Source organism: Myxocyprinus asiaticus, chromosome 19 (genome assembly GCF_019703515.2).
Source record: "Myxocyprinus asiaticus isolate MX2 ecotype Aquarium Trade chromosome 19, UBuf_Myxa_2, whole genome shotgun sequence".
Taxonomy (NCBI): Eukaryota; Metazoa; Chordata; class Actinopteri; order Cypriniformes; family Catostomidae; genus Myxocyprinus; species Myxocyprinus asiaticus.
This window is the reverse complement of record NC_059362.1, coordinates 23,681,555-23,702,250: the sequence shown is the minus strand read 5'-3', so window position 1 is coordinate 23,702,250 and position 20,696 is coordinate 23,681,555. Positions and strand designations below refer to the sequence as shown.

General features: G+C 39.4%; 1 protein-coding gene across 4 annotated transcripts in view; it reads right to left on the bottom strand.

Annotated features, from left to right (window-relative positions):
* LOC127410002 (palladin-like) overlaps window positions 1-20,696 on the bottom strand; it is a 157,350-nt gene that overhangs the window by 69,850 nt on the left and 66,804 nt on the right. For 3 of the 4 annotated variants that reach the window (XM_051644972.1, XM_051644975.1, XM_051644976.1), the window contains 5 exons: window positions 20,029-20,170; window positions 17,639-17,662; window positions 16,785-16,904; window positions 11,035-11,416; window positions 7,913-7,948 (listed from right to left, as the gene is read on the bottom strand). In XM_051644972.1, coding sequence (XP_051500932.1) covers window positions 7,913-7,948; window positions 11,035-11,416; window positions 16,785-16,904; window positions 17,639-17,662; window positions 20,029-20,170 — 704 coding nt within the window. The remainder of the gene's footprint in view (window positions 1-7,912; window positions 7,949-11,034; window positions 11,417-16,784; window positions 16,905-17,638; window positions 17,663-20,028; window positions 20,171-20,696) is intronic. The other variant, XM_051644974.1, reaches the window with a different exon arrangement.

The following is a 20,696-nucleotide window of genomic DNA, read 5'->3' as shown; positions in this document are numbered from 1 at the left end:
GATACTTTTATGGCAGTGTTTCCCAACCTTTGCTGTAAGTACCCCCACAGCACCATCAGTAAGGATTAAGTACCCCTTCATTGACATGAAACCAAAGATGTGTACCAAGGTCTATTATTAACATTATCATTAGTATTTATTTATTTATTTCAGGTATATTTTTGTTATAATGTCCATTTTGCTTACATATGAGATCAATTGTCTCTCAGCTAATGCTGTTAATTATACAGGGGACCTTCTAACTTGGCGCATTACGAAATATACATTTTCCAAATTATATTTTATCATTAGTTTTTCATAATTTTGGTCATATTTTGGATTTTTATAAATGCAAAAATTCCATATATTCCATCAATTAATATGATGTCTTGAAATAGCATATATTTCAAACATATATTTTATTACATGTTTATTATTTACATGCATCATTTTAATATTTACATGTATTTACATATATTTAAGACTACATGTGGCAGTTCAGCCAGTGAGCGCATATTAACGAGAAAGAACTCGCACAGTTTCATTAGCACATCCCTGCTAAGTTTGATTAGAATTAATGTTTCTTTTTTGTTGTTTGTGATTGAAAAGAGACATTATTCAATGACAAATGGATGGACAAACTTTTACTCTTAACACACAGTGAAAAGATCTCAGTGCCAAACTTCGCAGTGTAAAAGATTGTTCAAATGAAGATAACTATTAATTGGAAAATCAATATTTTTACCCATTACTAATTTTGTTATTTTAATTTTAAGCCATACATGTGATTTTGTTAGGTTCAACATAGCAAAATCCAATTCTTTTCACGTACCCCCTGAAACCTGCTTACGTGCCCTCTGGGGTAGTAATCACTGTTTTATGGTACTAGCATGACAGACCACGGTACACATTCCCTTTTATTTTGCACTGTAAAAAGCTGTAGCCTGCAACTACTATTTCAACCTGATCTTCTTCTTTCAGCTGCTCCTGTTAAGGGTCAACACAGCAGACCATCTGTGATCTGCATATTTGACTTGGCACAGGTTTTATGTTGGATGCCCTTCCTGATGCAACCCCCAGTGGCTGGGGGACTCTTACTCACACCTACGGGGCAATTTAGAGTCTTCAGTTCACTTAACCTGCAAGTTTTTGGACATGTGGGGGAAACCGGAGCACCCACACAAACATGGGGAGAAAATGCAAACTCCACACAGAAAGGCCCAGTCGACCTGGGACTCAAACCAAGGAAGTTTTTGCTGTGAGGCAACAGTGCTAACCACTGAGCCACCATGCCGTCCCTAATTCAACCTGATCTAACTCTTAAAATTTGTTTTGTCGGTGTAAGCTAATGTATTCAATTTGATTCAGTGATATTAAATAATATTTTTTGCCAGTTAATTTAGATGTTACTGCATGAAACACATTTTTTTTTGTTTTTTTGTAAGATTTTTTTTCAGTGTATGTAAGAGAGAAGAACGGACAATCTACTAAACTTCTACTTTTGTGTTCCCCAGAAAACAAAAATTCATACGGTTTTGAAATGACATACGGATGAATAAATGATGACAACATTTTCATTTTGGGTGAACTATCCTTTTAACTTTGCATGCCACCTCATATCTTATTTTTTACTGTGAGATCTCTTCCTGATGTTATGAAAAAATGTTGAAATGCAAACAAACAAACAAGCAATCAGATTTCATATTAAACCCTGTTCAGCAGGCAGAGTAAGATAACAAACATTTCAGTCAGCTCTCAAGACTACATGCGCAGTAAAACATGAGATCAGGTAAAGATTATCACCATTTTACTAATAGACCCAAAGAACTTGAGCTACCAGAGCTGCAAACTCATACTTTCCACTTGTTCTCTACAGTAATTGCTTTACTGCAATTCACCAAACAACTTAATCACAGGCGTAAGTGAGAAATCACTGTAACACTGAAATAAAGTTCAACAAAAAGAGAGCTCATATCACAAGGGACCTGTAAAAAGTAAATGTCAGCAGTTACAACATGGCCTCAAATGCCCACACCATCATTCTATTCAAAACAGTCTTGTGAACAGCAAGTTATGGGAATATCCAGAGGAAATCAGCTGGAATGTGTGAACTGGATTGAAGGCAAGGTTCAGTTGTGTTTGTACCTGAGGGCAGAGCAGGCATGAAATCAGACCAGTAACAGAAGGATGCCACACGGCATGCAGCAGTGACCCCTGGGTAATTATACAATTATAAGATTCCTGTTTATACAACCAAATTACCATGTAAAGTGAGTGAGTGCTATAAAGATAGCAGTGGGGTGGTTTGTTTTTCGATGGGGGTAGTCTCACTACCTGGGTCTCCCGTTGCTCTTGGCACTCATTTCCGATTTTATCTAGCCGTTAGGGCTGGGTATCACAAACAACATCACGATATGATACGCGTCACAATACATGTTAATTTTGAAATGAATTTCTCCTGAGCTTAATTTAGTATGACTGCTGTTTATTGTAAACTGTATAACAGTTCATTGTGTGCCACAATAAGGTCCATAAAGTTAAGAAAAGGAAAATAGATTATTCTGTTACCAAAAGGCAAATTACTTTTATTGGCCCTTTCTGCTTTTAAAGTGTTTTGTGATAGACTTACTAATAAATATTCTGGCTCAAAATTAGCAGTTACAGAAATACTCAAACCAACCTGTCTGGCACCAATGATCATGCCAAGGCCGAAATAACTGAGATCAAAGTTTTTTCCCCATTCTGATGGTTGATGTGAACATTAACTGAAGCTCCTAATCCGTATCTGCATGATTTTATTCACTGCACTTCTTCCACACGATTGGCTGATTAGATAATCGCATGAATAAGTGGGTGTGCAGGTGTGCCTAATAAAGTGCTCAGTGAGTGTATTTCACATTCACAAAAGCACAGGACATGTCACAGATTATAGGCAGTTCAAAACATGCTGTGTTAAGATCCAAGTGAAAAGACATATTAGCCTGCAATTATGTTTTCTTAATATAGTTGGTCTAACTAACACTTGCATGTGATGTCCAAGAAGCCTCTACTGCAGATCTTTTCCCTTTTCCGCACCTTGGTTGAGAGCAGGGTACGAAACAAAATTTTTTGACCCAATTTTACCAGCCTCTTCGATTTTTACAGCCACTTTGATCTGATTCATATACACAATATATAGGCTATTTATAATCCATGTACAGTAAACTGCAAATTGTTGGATTTAAAGTGATGGCCAGAGATCATTAAAAACCAAAACTGTTTGCAGGCCATTGAAAAAACTCTGTGAGAAGTGCTCACACTGCGCTCATGAGCCATTGAACATCTCATCAAACAGCGAATCAGATATCTGTTCTTTAAAATTTTATTAAATGTGTTCCTTCAAGTGTGCAACTCCTTCATGTCTAAGCAACGACATCTCTTATCAAATGTCACTCTTAGCCTGTTCATCCCAGAGATCCAGACAGGGTCAGAAACGTACAGGTCGGCAGGAAGATGAGCTAAATTACCGGCCACTGTTAGAAAAGCAGGTGTCTTTTGGTTAATTTTATACTCTGGTTGAGAGTAAAAGAAATTCACATGCTGGCATAAGTACTGGTAGATGGAGGTTTGTCGTTGTAACAGGTTCACACGATGGGCAAGGAGAAGGCGGGAACCGGCTGAGCAGTCAACATAAAATGTTATGGTCCGGTGGTACTGGAGCGGTTCGCCAGAAGGCGGAGGAGCCCGCTGCCATCCGCCAGGAGACGAAAGATCCGCTGCTGTCCACCAGGAAGTGGAGGAGCTGCTGCTGGCTGCCAAGGGGCGGAGGAGCTGCTGACATCTGCTGGGAGGCGAGGTCCAGTGCCTTCACCCGGCGTTGCGGAGGACCACTGCACAGCTGGCTGAGGACCAGTCGACAGCGTGTTCGGGGACCGGCGAGTCCGTTTTTCTCACTTTCTCTCTCCCCTCTCTCTCTCTGTCTTTCCTGCTCACTCTTTCCCTCTCCCTCCCCTCGTCCTACTCAGATTCCCAGGAGGCAGGGAAGATTGGCTGGCGGAAGGATGGCCAAAAGGGCAACACCTCCCCTCCAGGAAGGGAGGGGGGGGAGTAAGTCAGGCTGGAGATTTCCCTGGCCTGAATCGGGTGTTGGGGGTATGTGACAAGGAGGAGGGTGTGGCCGGGCTGTAATGATGGATACCCGGCGCTAAATCAGCCCAATCAGCCGGGAGAGGGACAAAGAAGAGCCGGGGATGCCAGTTCTAGAGAGAGAGAGAGATGCACGAAGTTGTGTGTGTGTGTGTCAGTTTTATGTTGTTTTGTTCATATGTGTCATTAAATGTTTATGTTGACTGCTCACCCGGTTCCTGCCTCCTCCTTGCCCATTGTGTGAACCTGTTACATTGGTGCCGAAACCCGGAAGGGAGGAGGGATGCGCTGTTGGAAAGCTCCCGCCACTGATGGAAGGTCGTAACGCAGAGAAGGTATGGTCCGGTGGTACTGGAGCGGTTCGCCAGAAGGCGGAGGAGCCCGCTGCCGTCCGCCAGCAGACGATGGAGCCGCTGCCGTCCACCAGGAAGTGGAGGAGCTGCTGCCGGCCGCTAGGGGCGGAGGAGCCACTGCCGTCTGCCAGGAGGCGGAGGAGCCCACTGCTGTCCCCAGGAAACGAGGTCCAGTGCCATCGCCTGGCATCGCAGAGGACCGCTGCACAGCTGGCTGAGGACCAGACGACAGTGTGTTCGGAGACTGGCGATCCAGTTTTTCTCTCTCTTTCTCCTCTCTCTCTCTCTCTCTCTCTCTCTCTCTCTCTCTCTCTCTCTCTCGAACTGGCATCCCCGGCTCCTCTTTATCCCTCTCCCGGCTGATTGAGCTGATTCAGCATCGGGCGTCCTCTCTCTCGTTCTGTCTCTCCCACTTGCTCTTTCTCTCTCACCTCTCCCTCCCCTCGTCTCTCTCTTAGTTTCCCAGGAGGCAGGGAAGGCCGGCCAGAGGATGGACGGCCGAAAGGGCAACACCTCCCCTCCAGGAAGGGAGGGGGGGAGTAGGTCAGGCTGGAGGTTTCCCTGGCCTGAATCTGGAGGTGGAGGAGTGTGACGAGGAGGAGGGCGTGGCCGGGCCGTGATGACGCACGCCTGGCGCCGAGTTGTCTAATCAGCAGGAGAGAGATAAGGAGGGGCCGGGATGCCAGTTCGAAAGAGAGAAAGATGCACCTGTTGTGTGTGTGCGCATCTTTGTTTTGTTAGCTGCAAAGCACTTTTATGTTATGTTTGAGTTATGTTCTGTCAATAAAGTTTGCGTTGCTGTTCAGCCGGTTTCCGCCTCCTCCTTGCCTATGCTGTAAAACTTGTTACAACGGTATTTCGATATCAAGTAAGTAATTTCTCACTCCCAACTGCTGGGTTTAGGCAAAAAGTAAAAATGCACATATATTTTAGATTTAAGTTTTGCCGGAGATGGCAAGAGTCTCATCCAACAACTTCTCAAGTGATTGAGGCAACGTCCACATTAATCCGGATACATTTGAAAATTGCATTTTCTAAACACTCTCCGTCCACATTGCTATTTTGAAGCGTTTCCCAAAAGTTGCTCGTCCACACTGAAACATATGAAAACTCAAGTTTTTCAAAAATCTCTTTGGCTCAATTCTCAATTATTTTTTTCAAAACAATAAGTTCAAATCTCTGAACAATTAGTTTCTTGTTCACACCAGATTTGAATTTCTTATTAATTTAAGCAAATTGCTTTGGCACATGTGTGCAAAAGAGTAAGTACAATTGTCTAAAATTTGCAAAATAACTAAATGCTCATGGCTTGCTGATCAAAACTGAGTTGATTCTCAGTGAAATTTTCATACTCTTCACAACTTCTAAACATTCTTTCATCGTGTGAGCCATCACATGCAAAATGATCCATTCAGTTATAAAAATCTGTCAGACATACATGTATATTCCATAAATATCTATGACATGGAATGTTTGTGATGTCTGCTAAATCTCTGGCCAGACCAACAAGAATGACAGGATGTCCACCATGAAGATGGGAACTTGTAGTGTTACGTACTGTGAGGAGGTTCAATTTATTATTTTTTTACAGAACTACTGCAGGTTTTTCCACTGTTGCGTTTTTTTTGGCAATTTTCTGTTCACTATATATGACTTTACATTTAAGAAATGTGTAAAAATGGACATGCAAATGTGAATTTTCTGTTTACATGTAACACATTGCTACAAAAATAAATGTACTGTATACATACAAATGTGCATATCCTTTTTCTGTGTACTACAGTTTTGTACAATACTGACTTTTCCCAGTAAACTTTTACCTACTGTTGAAATCAGTATCTAAAAAGCTCAGTGTGATACACAATAGCATTCAGCTAGACAAAACTGACATTCTTGTATGGTACAGTAAGCAGTCAGTGTCAACAAAAAAGTAGAACAAAAATGAAATTTCCAGGGTTGACTGCCATGTTGAGAAAACAGCTAAACATTTTGACCAGTACAGCTCACACGATGACAAAAAAACTTTTCATTTTGGTGGCATTGGCCAATTTACAGACACAATAACTAGGTTTTGAAGCATGAATTAAATGTTTTGGGTGAGTTTACTACATTTTGCAGACATGCAACAGAGTTGTGATGTCCCATAAAACAGTTGTGACAATTGCACTTACAGTTTAGAGAATGTTAAGACTGTTTCAAAAAATTAGCAAAAGCGATTGAGAAAAACTTTAAATCCCCTTACTAAGCATGCGAAAAATTGCAGTTCCATGTACAGTCTGAAACGCAATTTTCCCCGTGTTCCATTCGACAGCAATTCTGAGTAAACTTCCAATCGCCTTTGAATGAATTCAATGTGAAGGTTGTACAAATTAACATTTATCTTTAACAATGCTATCAAAGTAAATATCAGGCGCAACAACGATGCTACAACATGGGCCGCCATCTTGATTGTTTTGGGTTGAATGGATCACTCGACTGCATCACAAGACAACAAATATGTCATATTTTTAGATATCTCCGTTTTCCCTGTCCACACTTCAACACGAAGACGGCATTTTCAAATGTATCCACTTGGGAGACCGTTTTCGAAAAGCTCCATGTGGCATGGGGGGGTGTGGTCATGTGTCAGTCTGCAGGAGAGAGAGAGCGGTAAGGCTCGTCACCTGGGTTGTGAGTACCCTAACACCTGTCTCTAATTACAGCGATGTCAGAGGGAGACCTGAAAAGGCACGCCAGAGCATCAGTGTGGGAGAGGGAGAGTGGCTCAAAGCAGTGGTGTCTGAAGAAACAGCAGCTGTTTATATTGAGAGCCCTATTTGAATTGGCCACCAAAAGCTGTTTCTTTGTTTTACTTGCTTTGAATCTGAAGTGTGTGAATAAAATACTCAACTGTTCACTGTCTCATGACTCCTCCATTGCCCGTGAACTTCGATCATTTCACACTCCGTTTTCGCTGTCAAAAGCGTCATCTCAGTGTGGTCAGAAGAAAATGTTGAGGAAAAGATGCATTTTCAAACGAAAACGTATTAGTGAGGGCGTGGCCTGAAAGCCAACTTTTGTCATGTGATAGACATGATAGGCTACACTCAAACTTTCAGTGTGGTGCATAATATCGAAACGGACGCAGCTGCATCGATACTGTACATGCATCGGCAAGAAGAACATGACGATGTATCGTCGTATCGTTATTTTGAACACAGCCTTACCAGCCGTTGATATGTGACATTATGGTTGAAAATCAGTTGGGGAAGCAGCTTTTTATGGCAATGCTGTGATTTACAGAGGCTCAGGCAAAGACAGGGTTTTTGCCAAATTGCATGCCATTTAAACCCCAGTTTGGACCTCATCCACGAAAAGAAACAATTTCCCTTTCATAGCTTACACATGCCCATCAAACTCATACACACACACACTTTATTCACACTCAGGCTGCATCAACCTCTTCTTTGTTTTACCTTTCATTTGAGAAGTCGTCTGCTTGCTCATTTGATCTGGAATCACAGAATGGATGGGGAGATGGATGGAAAAAGGTTGTAGAAAATGCCATGTAAACAATTGTCTTTCCAGAACAGCATATACAGAAATATGTATAGCTTGCTATTTACATGATCTATTGGGCATACACTCAATCGACCTTTTTCTTCTTTCATCCCAACACCCACCCACTAAACACATACATACTACTCTGCCAGTAGTATGTAAAGAAGGAAGGGCACCTGAATCCACCCGAAATCAGCCAATAACCACAGAGACAAATAGCTCTTTGATTCTTTTCAGAAAACAAACATTGCCTATATAGTGTTCTGTATATCCCCATATCCCACAATATCCTAATGCCACGTGCACAAACACACATAAAGGAACCCAAATATACTCTTATGCCACACACACAAAACAGCCAATTGAATCCATTCTAGGCAAGATTACAGCACTGAATTACATTTAAACAAGTCAAAATCCCCTTTGACCTGTTTTTAAACATTGCTTGTCCCTCCCTCAGTGGCACTTTTAAGTTTTTGCCATTCACATCTTATTTATAGCTCTCTGTTAGAAGGTCATCCTTAGAACTCAGCCGGAATAAATGCTCATGTAACAATGCTCTTTTAGATTGATGTGGACAAAAGGCCAATAGGAAGTGCATGAGTAAGGGCTAGTACCTTCGAATTAAATGGTATGCCAAGCATGTATTGGCTTGTTGGCTCTGATTTGCTTGTATGTTGGTGTTGTGCCATTGGGCAGTCTACTTTGGTTGACCTCAAATTTAGGGAGGCTTTCTGCAAAACCTGGAACAGTGATTGTGAGAGTCAAATTGCACCTACTGAGTAATTTAAAGCAAACAACCTTGAAGCATTGAACAATACACCTAAACACACTGTCAGATCAGTGCTGACATGAAACCCTCTGTATCTCACTATACATCTTGCTGTAAAATCTTGATGATTAAATGTTAGTATAGTATGAGATACATTTGATATAGCAGCAAATTATCCCTCTGTACAATGTGGCAGGAGCCAAAGCACAACTGCTAACAAACAAACACATGCAAACACACATACCATGCACATCTCCCAGAGATTTATGGCATGCAGCAATGACCTGCCTCTGACATGGTGATAAAGGGACGGAATGCATTTGTACTCTAATTGGGCCTTTCCCATTAACACACAAACTGACATGCCTAGATAGCTGGGAGTAGTTCATCACTACAAATACAGGTTTGGTAGGATATGATTCCAAACTGCTCCCAAGAATATCCTAGTAACCACCTAGCTACCACCCAGGAACACCCTAGCAACCACCTACCAGTGCCCTATCTATCTATCTATCTATCTATCTATCTAGATAGATAGATAGATAGATAGTTCTGGGTGGTCACTGGTTGCTAGGCAGCTGCTAGGTGGTTGATAGGTCATTGCTATATGGTTTGCTAAGGGATTGCTAGGTGGATGCTAGGGTGTTCTGGGTTATCACAAGTGGTGCAAGGTGGTTGCAAGACGGTTGCTAGGGTGTTCTGGGTGGTTGCTAGGGTGTTGCTAGGCAGTTGCTCGGGTGTTGTGGGTGGTCGCTAGGGCATTGTTAGGTGGTTGCTTGGCAGTAGTTAGGGCATTCTGGGTGGTAGCTAGCGTGTCGCTAGGTGGTTGCTAGGCAGTTGCTAAGTGGTTGCTAGGTGGTTGATAGATGGTTTGCTAGGTGGTTGCAAGGCGGTTGCTAAGGTGTTCTGGGTGGTTGCTAGGGCATTGCGAGGTTGTTGCTAGGCGGATGCTAGGGTGTTCTGTCTTGTCACAAGGGTGGTGCTAGGTGGTTGCTAGGTGGATACTAGGGTATTCTGAGTGGTCGCTAGGGCATTGCTAAGTGATTGATAGGCGGATGCTAGGGTGTTCTTGATTGTCACAAGGGCTGTGCTAGGTGGTTGCTAGGTGGTTGCTAGGGTGTTTTGGGTGGTCGCTAGGGCGTTGCTAGGTGATTGCTAGGTGGATGCTAGAGTGTTCTGGGTTGTCACATGGGTGGTGCTAGGTGGTTGTTAGGGTGTTCTGGGTGGTTGCTAGGGCGTTGCTAGGGCGTTGCTAGGTGGTTGCCTGGGTGTTCTAGATGGTCACTAGGGCATAGCTAGGTGGTTGCTAGGGTATTGCTAATCGGTTGCTAGGGTGTTCTAGGTGGTCACTAAGGTTTTGCTAGGTGATTGCTAGGCGGATGCTAGGGTGTGCTGGGTTGTCACACGGGCGGTGCTAGGTTGTTCTGGGTGGTCGCTAGGGCATTGCTTGGTGTTTGCACAAGAATCGTTCTGCCCATTGGTGGAAAAGCAGCTTAGCTTAACCAGCAAAGTACCTTGTAACTTGATCAATCAGCTTCATTAAAGAGACTAACACCAAACCAGCATAAACCAGCATAAATTCATGCTGGCCTATGCGAGTCTTCCCAGCAGGGTAATATAGAAGCTTTGTCTTATAGTAGCTGGATCATTAACTATGAGTTGCTTATGTCCATTTTACTTTAAGTAACATGTAATAGTGGAGAAACATTGAGAATTTAGTCTGGCAGGCAACAGAGAGTAACAACAGAAAAGACAAATTCTTTGAATAAGAAGGGTTTGTGTCTGTCTGCAATGCATATCGAAATATTTCCTAAAACACTATTTTAAGCTTTTAAATTCAAGCTTCTGTGCAGCAATTTTCAATGGGATCAGTTAGATCTAGTTTAAAGCTGAAGTGTGTTGTTTTTTATGTCAAAAAACACTTTCTCATATTCTACCTTAATATGCAGAGAGAACTACAATATCAAAGAGACTATCAAAACTTTGATCTGTTTGTTTGAGTGACCGTCTGGACCGACACAGCAACACTGGCTCAACCAATGGCATTTGGGGCAGAACAACCTGTATGTTCGACAATGGAAGACAGGGAGGTGTTCAGGCAACCTGTTTGAACAGTCATGATTTTTGCATTTTTATTGGTGAAGCAGAAAGTGGTGCAAAAATTACACACTTCATCTTTACATATCTTTGAGACTTTTAAAAAATCTTTACCATTTTAAATCTGTGTGGTTGTGTTATTGTACAGGATTCAGTTGCAGTACTCACAGTTTGGGTTTGGGTTTGGTGGGGAGAGGTGGAGCACTCTTAACTTGTGACGGCGATGGAGGTGGAGCCGCTGTTTCCTTTACACTTGAAGGTGATGGTAGACTCTCATTTGGTGGCTTGTTTTCTGCCTGGCCATTTTGTAGAGGTTTGCTGGGTAGAGTCTCATGATGCTCTTTATCGGTGGAGATCTGCACAGGTAATGCCGTGATGCTGGGCCAGATGTCCAGTTCATTTATCTGGAAGGCCTCAGCACTGGGCGGGGTTTTGGGCGGGACTTCCAACAAACTGATCTCAGTGGGAGGAGGAGGAGGAGGGAATGGTTGGCTGTCCTCAAACACGCTATCATCCCTAGATACGCCGTTGCTGGGCAACTCTTCAGCAACTAGTTAGGAGAACCAAGATAAGAGTAAATGTTATAGTACAGTTCATTTTAGGGTGGGAACAGATTTTCCCTATTACAGTAAGTGAGTGATGAAATCAAGGCCCAAACACAACAGATGGACCAGATTACATTTTAAAAGGACAGTTCACCCAAAAATTTAAATTCTCTCATCATTTACTTTCTTTCTTCTTCAGAAACAAGCAAAACTTTTAGAAGAATATCTCAGCTCTGTTGGTCAGTGCAAATGAATGGTGACCAGACCTTTGAAGCTCCAAAAAGCACTCAGTAATCCATCCATCCAGACTCCAGTGGTTTAATATAGGTTTTCTGAAATGATATGATAAGTGTGGGTGAGAAACGGATCAATATTTAAGTCCTTTCTTGATATAAATCTTCACTTTTACTTTCTTAAATTCTTTCACTTTCAAATTTTGAGAGTGAAAGTGGAGATTTATGGTAAAAATGACTTAAATATTGAACTGTTTCTCACCCACATCAATCATATCACTTCAGAAGACATGGATTAAACCACTGAAGTCAAATTTATAACTTTTATACTGCCTTTATGTGCTTTTTGGAGCTTCAAAGTTTAGGTACCCATTCACTTGCATTGTATGGCATACAGAGCTGAGATATTCTTCTAAAAATTGTTTGTGTTCTGCAGAAGAAAGCAAGTCAAACACAACATCTGTTATGTGGCTGGATGGCATGAGAGTGACTAAATGATGAAGATATTTTAATTTTTGGGTGAACTATCCCTTTAATGGAATAAGCAAAGAATGAGTAAGTCAATGATTAACTTTTTGAAACCAGGGAAACAATGCTTTAGATGAGGGTTTTTTTTAACTTTTTGATGCCAAGGACCAGAGCCGTATTAAGGCACGGCTTAAGCCATGGGGCCTGCAGCTGCAGGGGGGGCCCCGAACTCCCAGGATGGGGGGCCCAGTTGCTGCAATCGCCACCGTAGACTATAGTAACTAAGGTATATGCTGGTTTGTTTTTATTTCATACTGTTAAAAATTCCATCTGTCAATATAATAAAATAATAACAATTTATCTAAGTATTTCCAGTCTTTAGAAAGATACAGTAATAATGTCAAATTTTTAGAATGTTCTTTTCCCCTGAAATTTTCAGCAGACTCCCTAGTACACCCTTGTGGCCCCCCCGACTCCAGTTTGAAAACCCCTGCTTTAAATCTAAAATTAATCACAATAGCTAATTTTCATTTAATTAAATTAACTCATTGTATTGTGTTTAAAAAAGGCCAAACCAGGTGAACCACACAAAAAATTAGAAAAGTAAATTTTTAGGATGTTTATTTTAATAATGGGCTTAAAGGAAGATTCCAGGTACAGTACAAGTTAAGCTCATTCAACAGCATTTGTTGCATAATGTTGATAACCAAAAAAAAAAAAAAAAGTTTTTGACTCGTCCCATCTTTTCTATATATATATATATATATATATATATAAATGCAAAAATCGAGGTTACAGTGAGGCACTTACAATGGAAGTGAATGGGGCCAAGTTTTGGAGGGTTTAAAGGCAGAAATGTGAAGCTTATTATTTTGTAAAAGCACTTAAATTAATTCCTTTGTTAAAAGTTGTGTATTATTTGAGCTGTAAGTTGTTTAAATAGTCATTTTTACAGTCGTTTTAGTGTGTGCAGTGTTTTGTCGTTAAGGCAACAAAGTTGTAAAATTGGATACAACTTTACACAGAAAAGGAGAGTAAGCGATTATATCACAGTAATATCGTGTTAAAACACATATTGTTTATGTCTTGTGGCTATACTTTTGAATCAGTGAGTATGTAAACGTTTATGGATTGGCCCCATTCACATTTTTTGTGGTAATCAACATCACGCCACAAATGCTGTTGCTTAAGCTTAACTTGTATTGAACCCAGAATATTCCTTTAATGGCATGACTGGTGTTGATGGAGCTGTCACATGCCCTAGCATTGGGCCAAGGCTTACAGTACGTTCTTACATTCCAACAATTTGTTGATCATATACATGTGTTTTGTGTTTTTTTGCCTTGCAAACATAAAAATGTGGTTTTGTGTGATGAACTGAACATTGTTCTTGTGAATTTCAATATGTCACCAAGGTAACTTTATCTTAGCTGGCTAACATTGATGAGTTTTTGTTGAAACTGAGAGAATGACTACAAATAGTCTTGAAAGCATCAAATAAATCAGTTGTGTGTGAGTGCTATCTGAGCATAAAATCTTTATTGTTGATCCTGGCAATATTAATTGTACTGTATTGTAAGAGAGGCCAAACCAGGTCAACCTTCACATTTCGACAAGAAAATTGTTTAGGGGAGTGCTATTCTGAATTGCATTCAAAGAGACTCTAAACACTCACTGCAAAACACAAACACACCTACATGGGAAACAGACGTATAATGTCAACCCAGCCCTGATTATAATCCTGGATCAAGAGTTAATCCACAGCTAAACTCTAATTTAAACTTTGACTACTATCCCAAACTTGAACTTTAATGCAACAATACCACTCAAATCTGGCTTAGATTCTCTGAAATGTATTCAAACAGCGTTGCAGTAATCTTGTCTTGTTCAGTCATTGCTGTCAGATTCCTGGATTGTGTCAAACCCTGAATGCATGTATGTTTGGCTCTGTACTCTGCTTTAATTGTTCCATAAGTGCACTTAATCCATCACTGGGTATAAACATTTATACCTCCCCTGGCTTTGCAGTGTGACACATAGTTATCAACACTTACTGTATCCTCACTAAGACCCTGTGGTGATATGGACATGATGTGGCTGGCTGGCTACATGCAATTGCCATATTTTCAAGATGCACTACTAAGGGCCCCATAAAAGGTTTTGTAAATAAATGAAGTCATTATGAATCAAGCATTACCTCATTATTATCATTATCAGTTAACCTGAGAGGTTGTTGTAATGTTAAAACAATCAAGTAGTAGTTTCACTGTTTACTTTGATTCATTTTGTTGTTTTTAGAGGGTCATTCCTTGGTATCACTTCAAACCATGATGTTATTGAATTTGCTTATATTGCACTCAGAACATAAACGGAACTCACTCTCATTGAGCAACACACTTCCGTGGAACAGATATGTCTGTAATAAACAGTGGCCCCAAGAAAAATGTGGAAACTTTAGCCACACTGAAAAAAAATGACGAAGATTGACTTAATTTTTATTTCGCAAGTTTTTGCCCACAGTTTTTCTTAGTAAATTTTAATGGTATAACATTTATTTAAATCTACTTAACTTCATGAGATAATAATTGATTAAAGTGAGTAAATGTAACTTTTACTTTGAAATCTGATGTACATTTAGTAAAATTAATACATTTAGCCTTCCACAGGGAAGCTTAATGCATGCTAAGTAGTCTATTGGACAACATCACCTTGCATTACAGGCAATAGAAACAAGATACAGAGCTGCGCACCCAGGCCTCACCACTTGGTGAACAAAACACGATGACAGTAACAATCAAAAGGTAATTTATTTGATCATGAACAGGTCATTTTGAGTAGAAAATGAACTTCAGACTTCACAAAACAAGAAGTTACCAAACGTAACAGCAAAATCAACTATAAAAATGGTGTAAATAAACTTGCAAACAGTGAAACCATGCAAGTTCAGTAATTATTAAAGCCCGGTAAATACTGGGAACACCAGTTTCCAAGTAGAATAAGGAAATGTACTCAAATCAGTGAATAAATATGACAAGGTTTTCTTCTTTAAGATTGATACATGATGACACGTTGTAAAAATAACAATCTTGAATTATATTTACTTATAAGCTAGAGCATGAATTTTAACATGTTTGAAATTTAAATACAAATGTAGGATAAATTACTAAATTACTAATAACTAAATTATTTAATGTAGTAAGCACTTAATCTTTCCTGCTATATTTACTGCCAGGGTTGTGGGGGGGGAGGGGGGGTAATTTGTAACTTATTCCGTTAGATTACTGACGGTCAGTAACGTATTCTAAATATTTTGAATTACTTCAGCACTGGCAGATTTTTTTTTTTTCACTTGTTTTGACTAAACAAGTTAATAAAAAGTGAAAACTGCCAGTGCAGTCAGACAAAATACACGTATATAAAAATACATTCTCTGAAAAAGGTCTAAATATTTTTTGCAGTGTAGCTTCAAAAACAATAAAAAAGCCTATTGATCTTGTTTTAAGGATTTTTACAGCAAAATAATACAAAGAATTCTCATCAAGAATTCGATTTCTGCCCTAATATCAAAGGTCTTAGAAAGGAAAACTATGATCTAACGTGGATTTTTTTGGTATGATCATGCCTGGTAGCTAGAAATATCATTTTAGCTTAGCATAAAGTTAAATGTTCACACGACAATTTACACAAAGTTTATTTCTATTTCGGCTACTCCAAACTAACTTCAAACTTACTTCTGTGTCTGCTCGTCTGAATGTTACACATCTTTAAAAAGTGTTTCACCGCTGTTTAAACGCTCCTTGGATTGCATCGTTTATAGGATAAATGTTTTCCAACTGATTAGACTAAATATATCATGAAACAAATGACAATAAAATGCAAAGTAATCTCTTCAGTAATCAAAATACTCTTTGAAAGTAACTGTATTATGATTACCAATGATTTAAATTGTAACTGTAGTGGAATACAGTTACTAATATTTAGTATTTTAAATACGTAATCCCGTTACATGTATTCCATTACTCCCAACCCTGTTTACTGCTATAAATTTTTTCAATGCACACACATTTAAAATGTATGGATTACATAGCATTAGATCACAAAATATCAAACCAACTGGCATCTGCAAACAAATGATTCTAGACTTTTTCTTCAAGCTAACTTCACTTTTTCTTTAGGCATTTTTGCAATGACTTTTAACCATCTGGTCCCTAGGTAATTTTAAGTGAATGTACTATATGAAGACTCAATTGTACTCAAAATGTACTCAATTTCACACAGTTGTCCTAGCAGAGTACTACACATGTGTAGTTCATCACATTAACTATGGATATGTACCACTAAGTTTGACAATCACAGGGTGTCCAAATACTTTAGTGTGCTTGTATCTTTCTTTAAAATAATGCCACTTTTTAATATTTTCTTATATAATGCAAAAACTTTCATACATTTTAGTAAGTGTGGGTATAAGGTCAAAATACTTTAACGGGCCACTGTATAAACAGTTCACTGGTTAACTTTTCTCATAACATGTTTCTTTACATTTCACCATCCTTTGACACCAATGTACTGTATGTTTTAATGGACAGTATGGCTCTTCATGCCACTTAAATATTTACATAGCCAAGTACTTTGATCTAGCATATAGTCATTGTAAATGCAAAAGTAAAGGTACCTGATGTGACAGTGAGCTGTGCAGTGCTATTAACTGAGCCGTATTGGTTGGTTGCAGTGCAGCAGAACAGACCTCCATCTTCAGGGAATGCCTCTGCAATCACCAGAGTGCAGATCTCCTCTACAGAACCAATCAGAGGAGATGTCAGTTACATAGAGTGTTGTGAAATTCACAAGGAATACCAGACAATCAGAAATGGATTTAATGAGGTCTACTTATATAGAGACACACACATTAACTGGCATGGGACTTAAATGGAGCTTGTATATGCAGGCTAATTGGCCAATTTTACAACAGTTATATGCTACTGTAGCAGTAGACATTAAGCGTATACTGAGACGTGACAATCACATACCGTAAACATTGCCTGTTATGAGTAAGGGATGTAGACAGGTGATAGAACAGTAGACAGAGAGGTGTGGTGAATGTAGACAGGTAATTGATGGTTATGGAGGTGATTCAGTATTAGAGAGAGACCTACTGCCTCAGATACAGACAGAGGTGACAGTCTCATTTTCAAAAGAGAGAAGGTACACATGCACAGATGTATGAAAGAATGTGACTCATAGGAGGTTTCAGCCCAAGTGTGTCATATCTGCAGATCATTCAGTTAACCAGAGATTTTTGTTTTTCATTGCCTTTGGCAATTGGAGTCAAATCTAGGCCATATTGCATACTGATGATATCACAGCTGTTGGGATTACATCATATACAAATAGTATTGTGACACCGAAAGTGTTGGCTGGCAGAGTGAGGAAATGTCATTATCTTAATGTACTTGGAGGAAGGTGTTTTTATGAAAAAGAGGAGCTGCAAGAGGGGAAAGTGGAAGCAGCAATGAATAGAAAGTTTACCTTGTTCTGCTGCTGATCTTGGCTCTGATAAAAAAAAAAAAAATAAAAAAAAGGATAAATAAGAGAAATATATATAGAAATAATAGAGAAATATATATATATATATATAAGAGAAATAAAAAAGAGAAATAATAATAAATAAATAAAACACCATAATAAATCACTAAGAAACCAATCATTTACATATTTTCCATCCCAAATGTGTTTGACTTTCTTTCTTCTGCAGAACACCCACAAAGATTTTTTGAATAATATCTCAGCTCTGTAGGTCCATTCAATGCTAGTGAATGGTGACCAAAACTTTGAAGCTCCAAAAAGCATATAAAGGCCTCATAAAAGTAATCTAGTGTTTTAATACATGTTTTCTGAACCTATCCAACCGGATTTGGGTGAGAACAGACCAAAATATAACTCCATTTTCACTATAAATTTTGACATCGGCAGTCTCGTTGGCAATCATGATTTCAAGCTCCTATAGCGTCATCTAGCGCAGGGTTTCTTAACCACTGGATCAAGACCCAAAAGAAGGTCGTGGATCATTGTCTGCTGTGTCATGAGATCTTTTCTGTCATTAATAAAAATTACCAATTAGAAGGATAGAACTGTTCATTTGCAGTGTTTGGGGCAACAGTAACCTCTCGTGTTAATATCTTCAGGTTTGCGTAAATGACCGTAAGTCAGAGGCTGCATTTCTCTGATGTCAATTATTAGTTGTCCAATGACAATAATCCATAAGTGCTGTAATCGTTCTTTCTGGACAAGGTCTCTTTATGTATCGTTGCACGCGCTAGCAGCGCTACTCAACACGCAGCATGCAGGCAGCATGTGGCCCTTGAGCCAGCTTTTGTGGCCTGTGTTATGATTTCATCATTAAAAATATATTTATCAATAGCCTATCAAATGTGCGTGAATTCAATTGAGGTGTTCCTTTATCAGAGGGTTTACGTTAGCTCTCTGAATGGCTGAAGCACAGCACAGTTAGAGAGGGAAATAAACTGCAAAAGGATGTAACGAATGAAATAAACAACAAAGAATATCTGAGCACAGCTGATGTTTAATGAGAGTAGCAGTCCATCAGCATTGTTCATCGTTCATTGAAACATTATGTGCGCACACGCGTTGTCTGTCAATCAAGAATGCGCGCTCTCAGTCTCACCTGAGAGTCACTCATCAGTGTGAATCTGTCAAACTTGTTTGACTAGAGATATTTGCTTGTCATGAAAACAGTCATAACAGGAAAAAATAAAAGTTTAACTTTTTTAACTGCATTGAGACGCCTTCATGCAAACACTAATTAGTGATATGCGTTAGTTCACCGCAAAACACTAAAGAGGGTGAACGAATCTTTATGACTTCTCACTGGAGCAGTTTTGGAATTAATAGTGGATTTATATCTCTTGTTTTGGAACGTAGTATCTCAGGTGAGTGTGATGCTGAACACTCGTGGAGCTTAATGTTGACAGTGTCTTTGAGAGTGACAACAGAACTGATCATATCTGTTTTATTTATTGCAATGAATGTGGGACCCAGGTGGGTCATAGATGACTGGCATTCAAAAAAAGTGAGTCGCAGTGGGCAAAAGGTTGTGAAACCCTGATCTAGTGCCCTTCGCATGTGAAAAGCACTAGGAAGTGTAATCGAGCTTGAAATCATGATCGTGACTGCAATGGCAAGTGAAAAAGGAGTTAAGGAGTTAGTGATTAAATCACTGGAGTCTTTTATTCAGACTTTATGTTCTTTTTGGAGCTTCAAAGTTTTGGTCACCATTCACTTGTATTATATGGACCTACAGAGCTGAGATGTTCTTCTAAAAATCTTTGTTTGTGTTGTGCAGACAAAAGAAAGTCGTATACATCTGGGATGGCATGAGGGTGAGTAAATGATGAGAGAATTTTCATTTTTGGGTGAACTATCCCTTTAAGTACAAGCGTGTGTGCCATTCAGAAGTAAATTGAGACTGATTTTAAATTCCAAGTCAATTCCTAAATTTGACTTGAATTAGCAAACAGGATGAAGAATTGTAATTCAACAGACTGCAACAGATAACAGATTAAATGAAAAAGGAATCTGAAATCCATCATTTTATAACTGCTGTAAGTGTAGGTTTTAATATTTATAATTTACATTATTAGTCAAAATTAAGAAATTATGTTTAAGTAAAACTTGTGTTGGGCTAAGGAAATGCCTCTGTTGAGTGATTGTGTTGAATTTCTTTGAGTTGCGAGTCAGTAAAATTCTCTTCCTGTCATTCCAATTCAACATTCAATAGGGCATGGCCAATTCAATTCAAATTCCAAATCATGAATGGAAAGGAAGCCAATTCTTAAATTCTGACTTCAGCCCAACCCTGTTCAAATGGCTTAAATAGTTCCCTGGGTTGTTATTCTTACTCTTCTGCAGAATGCGGAAGTCAGGGGAGTCCTGGATCTCCTGGTCCTCCCGAAACCACTGGACCTTCAAAGGAAAACTTCCTCTCACCCGGCACTCCAAAACCACCACCTGACCTTCAGATGCCTGTGCGTCCTGCAACATCTACAGAGAGAGAGAACCACATGTTAACACTAAAAGGTATTACTGAAGGCAGAGGAAAGTGTCAACATTATTTAAAACAAGTCCAGATGGAGCTAAGAACTACAAGCTGCTATGTGTTGATTACAACTACCGCAAAGATGTGAGCTTACATGCATGAATTGGATAACCATTGTAGTCCTTATGTAGCAACTTGTTTTTTAAAAACACAGCGGCTTCAAAACTCAAATTTGAGGTATGACTGTGTGTGATTTATTTTGAAAAACAAAACAGGAACGTTTCATGAAGTAAGGTTAACCACAGACCGCTATTCAATAACCTACTGGAAATTCCAGATGGAACCACTGGCTCACAAATGATAATTCTCTTTAGGTTTTAGGACTACAGACTGAACAGGTACATACTGTAGACTGAACAGTAAACAGTGGAAAAGGGCAGAGACTAGAGAGGTGAATGAAAGTAAATGAAGGAAATAGTAGGGGAAGACAGATGAAAAGGTTCTACTCTTTTTTTCAGCATCTCTTTTTTT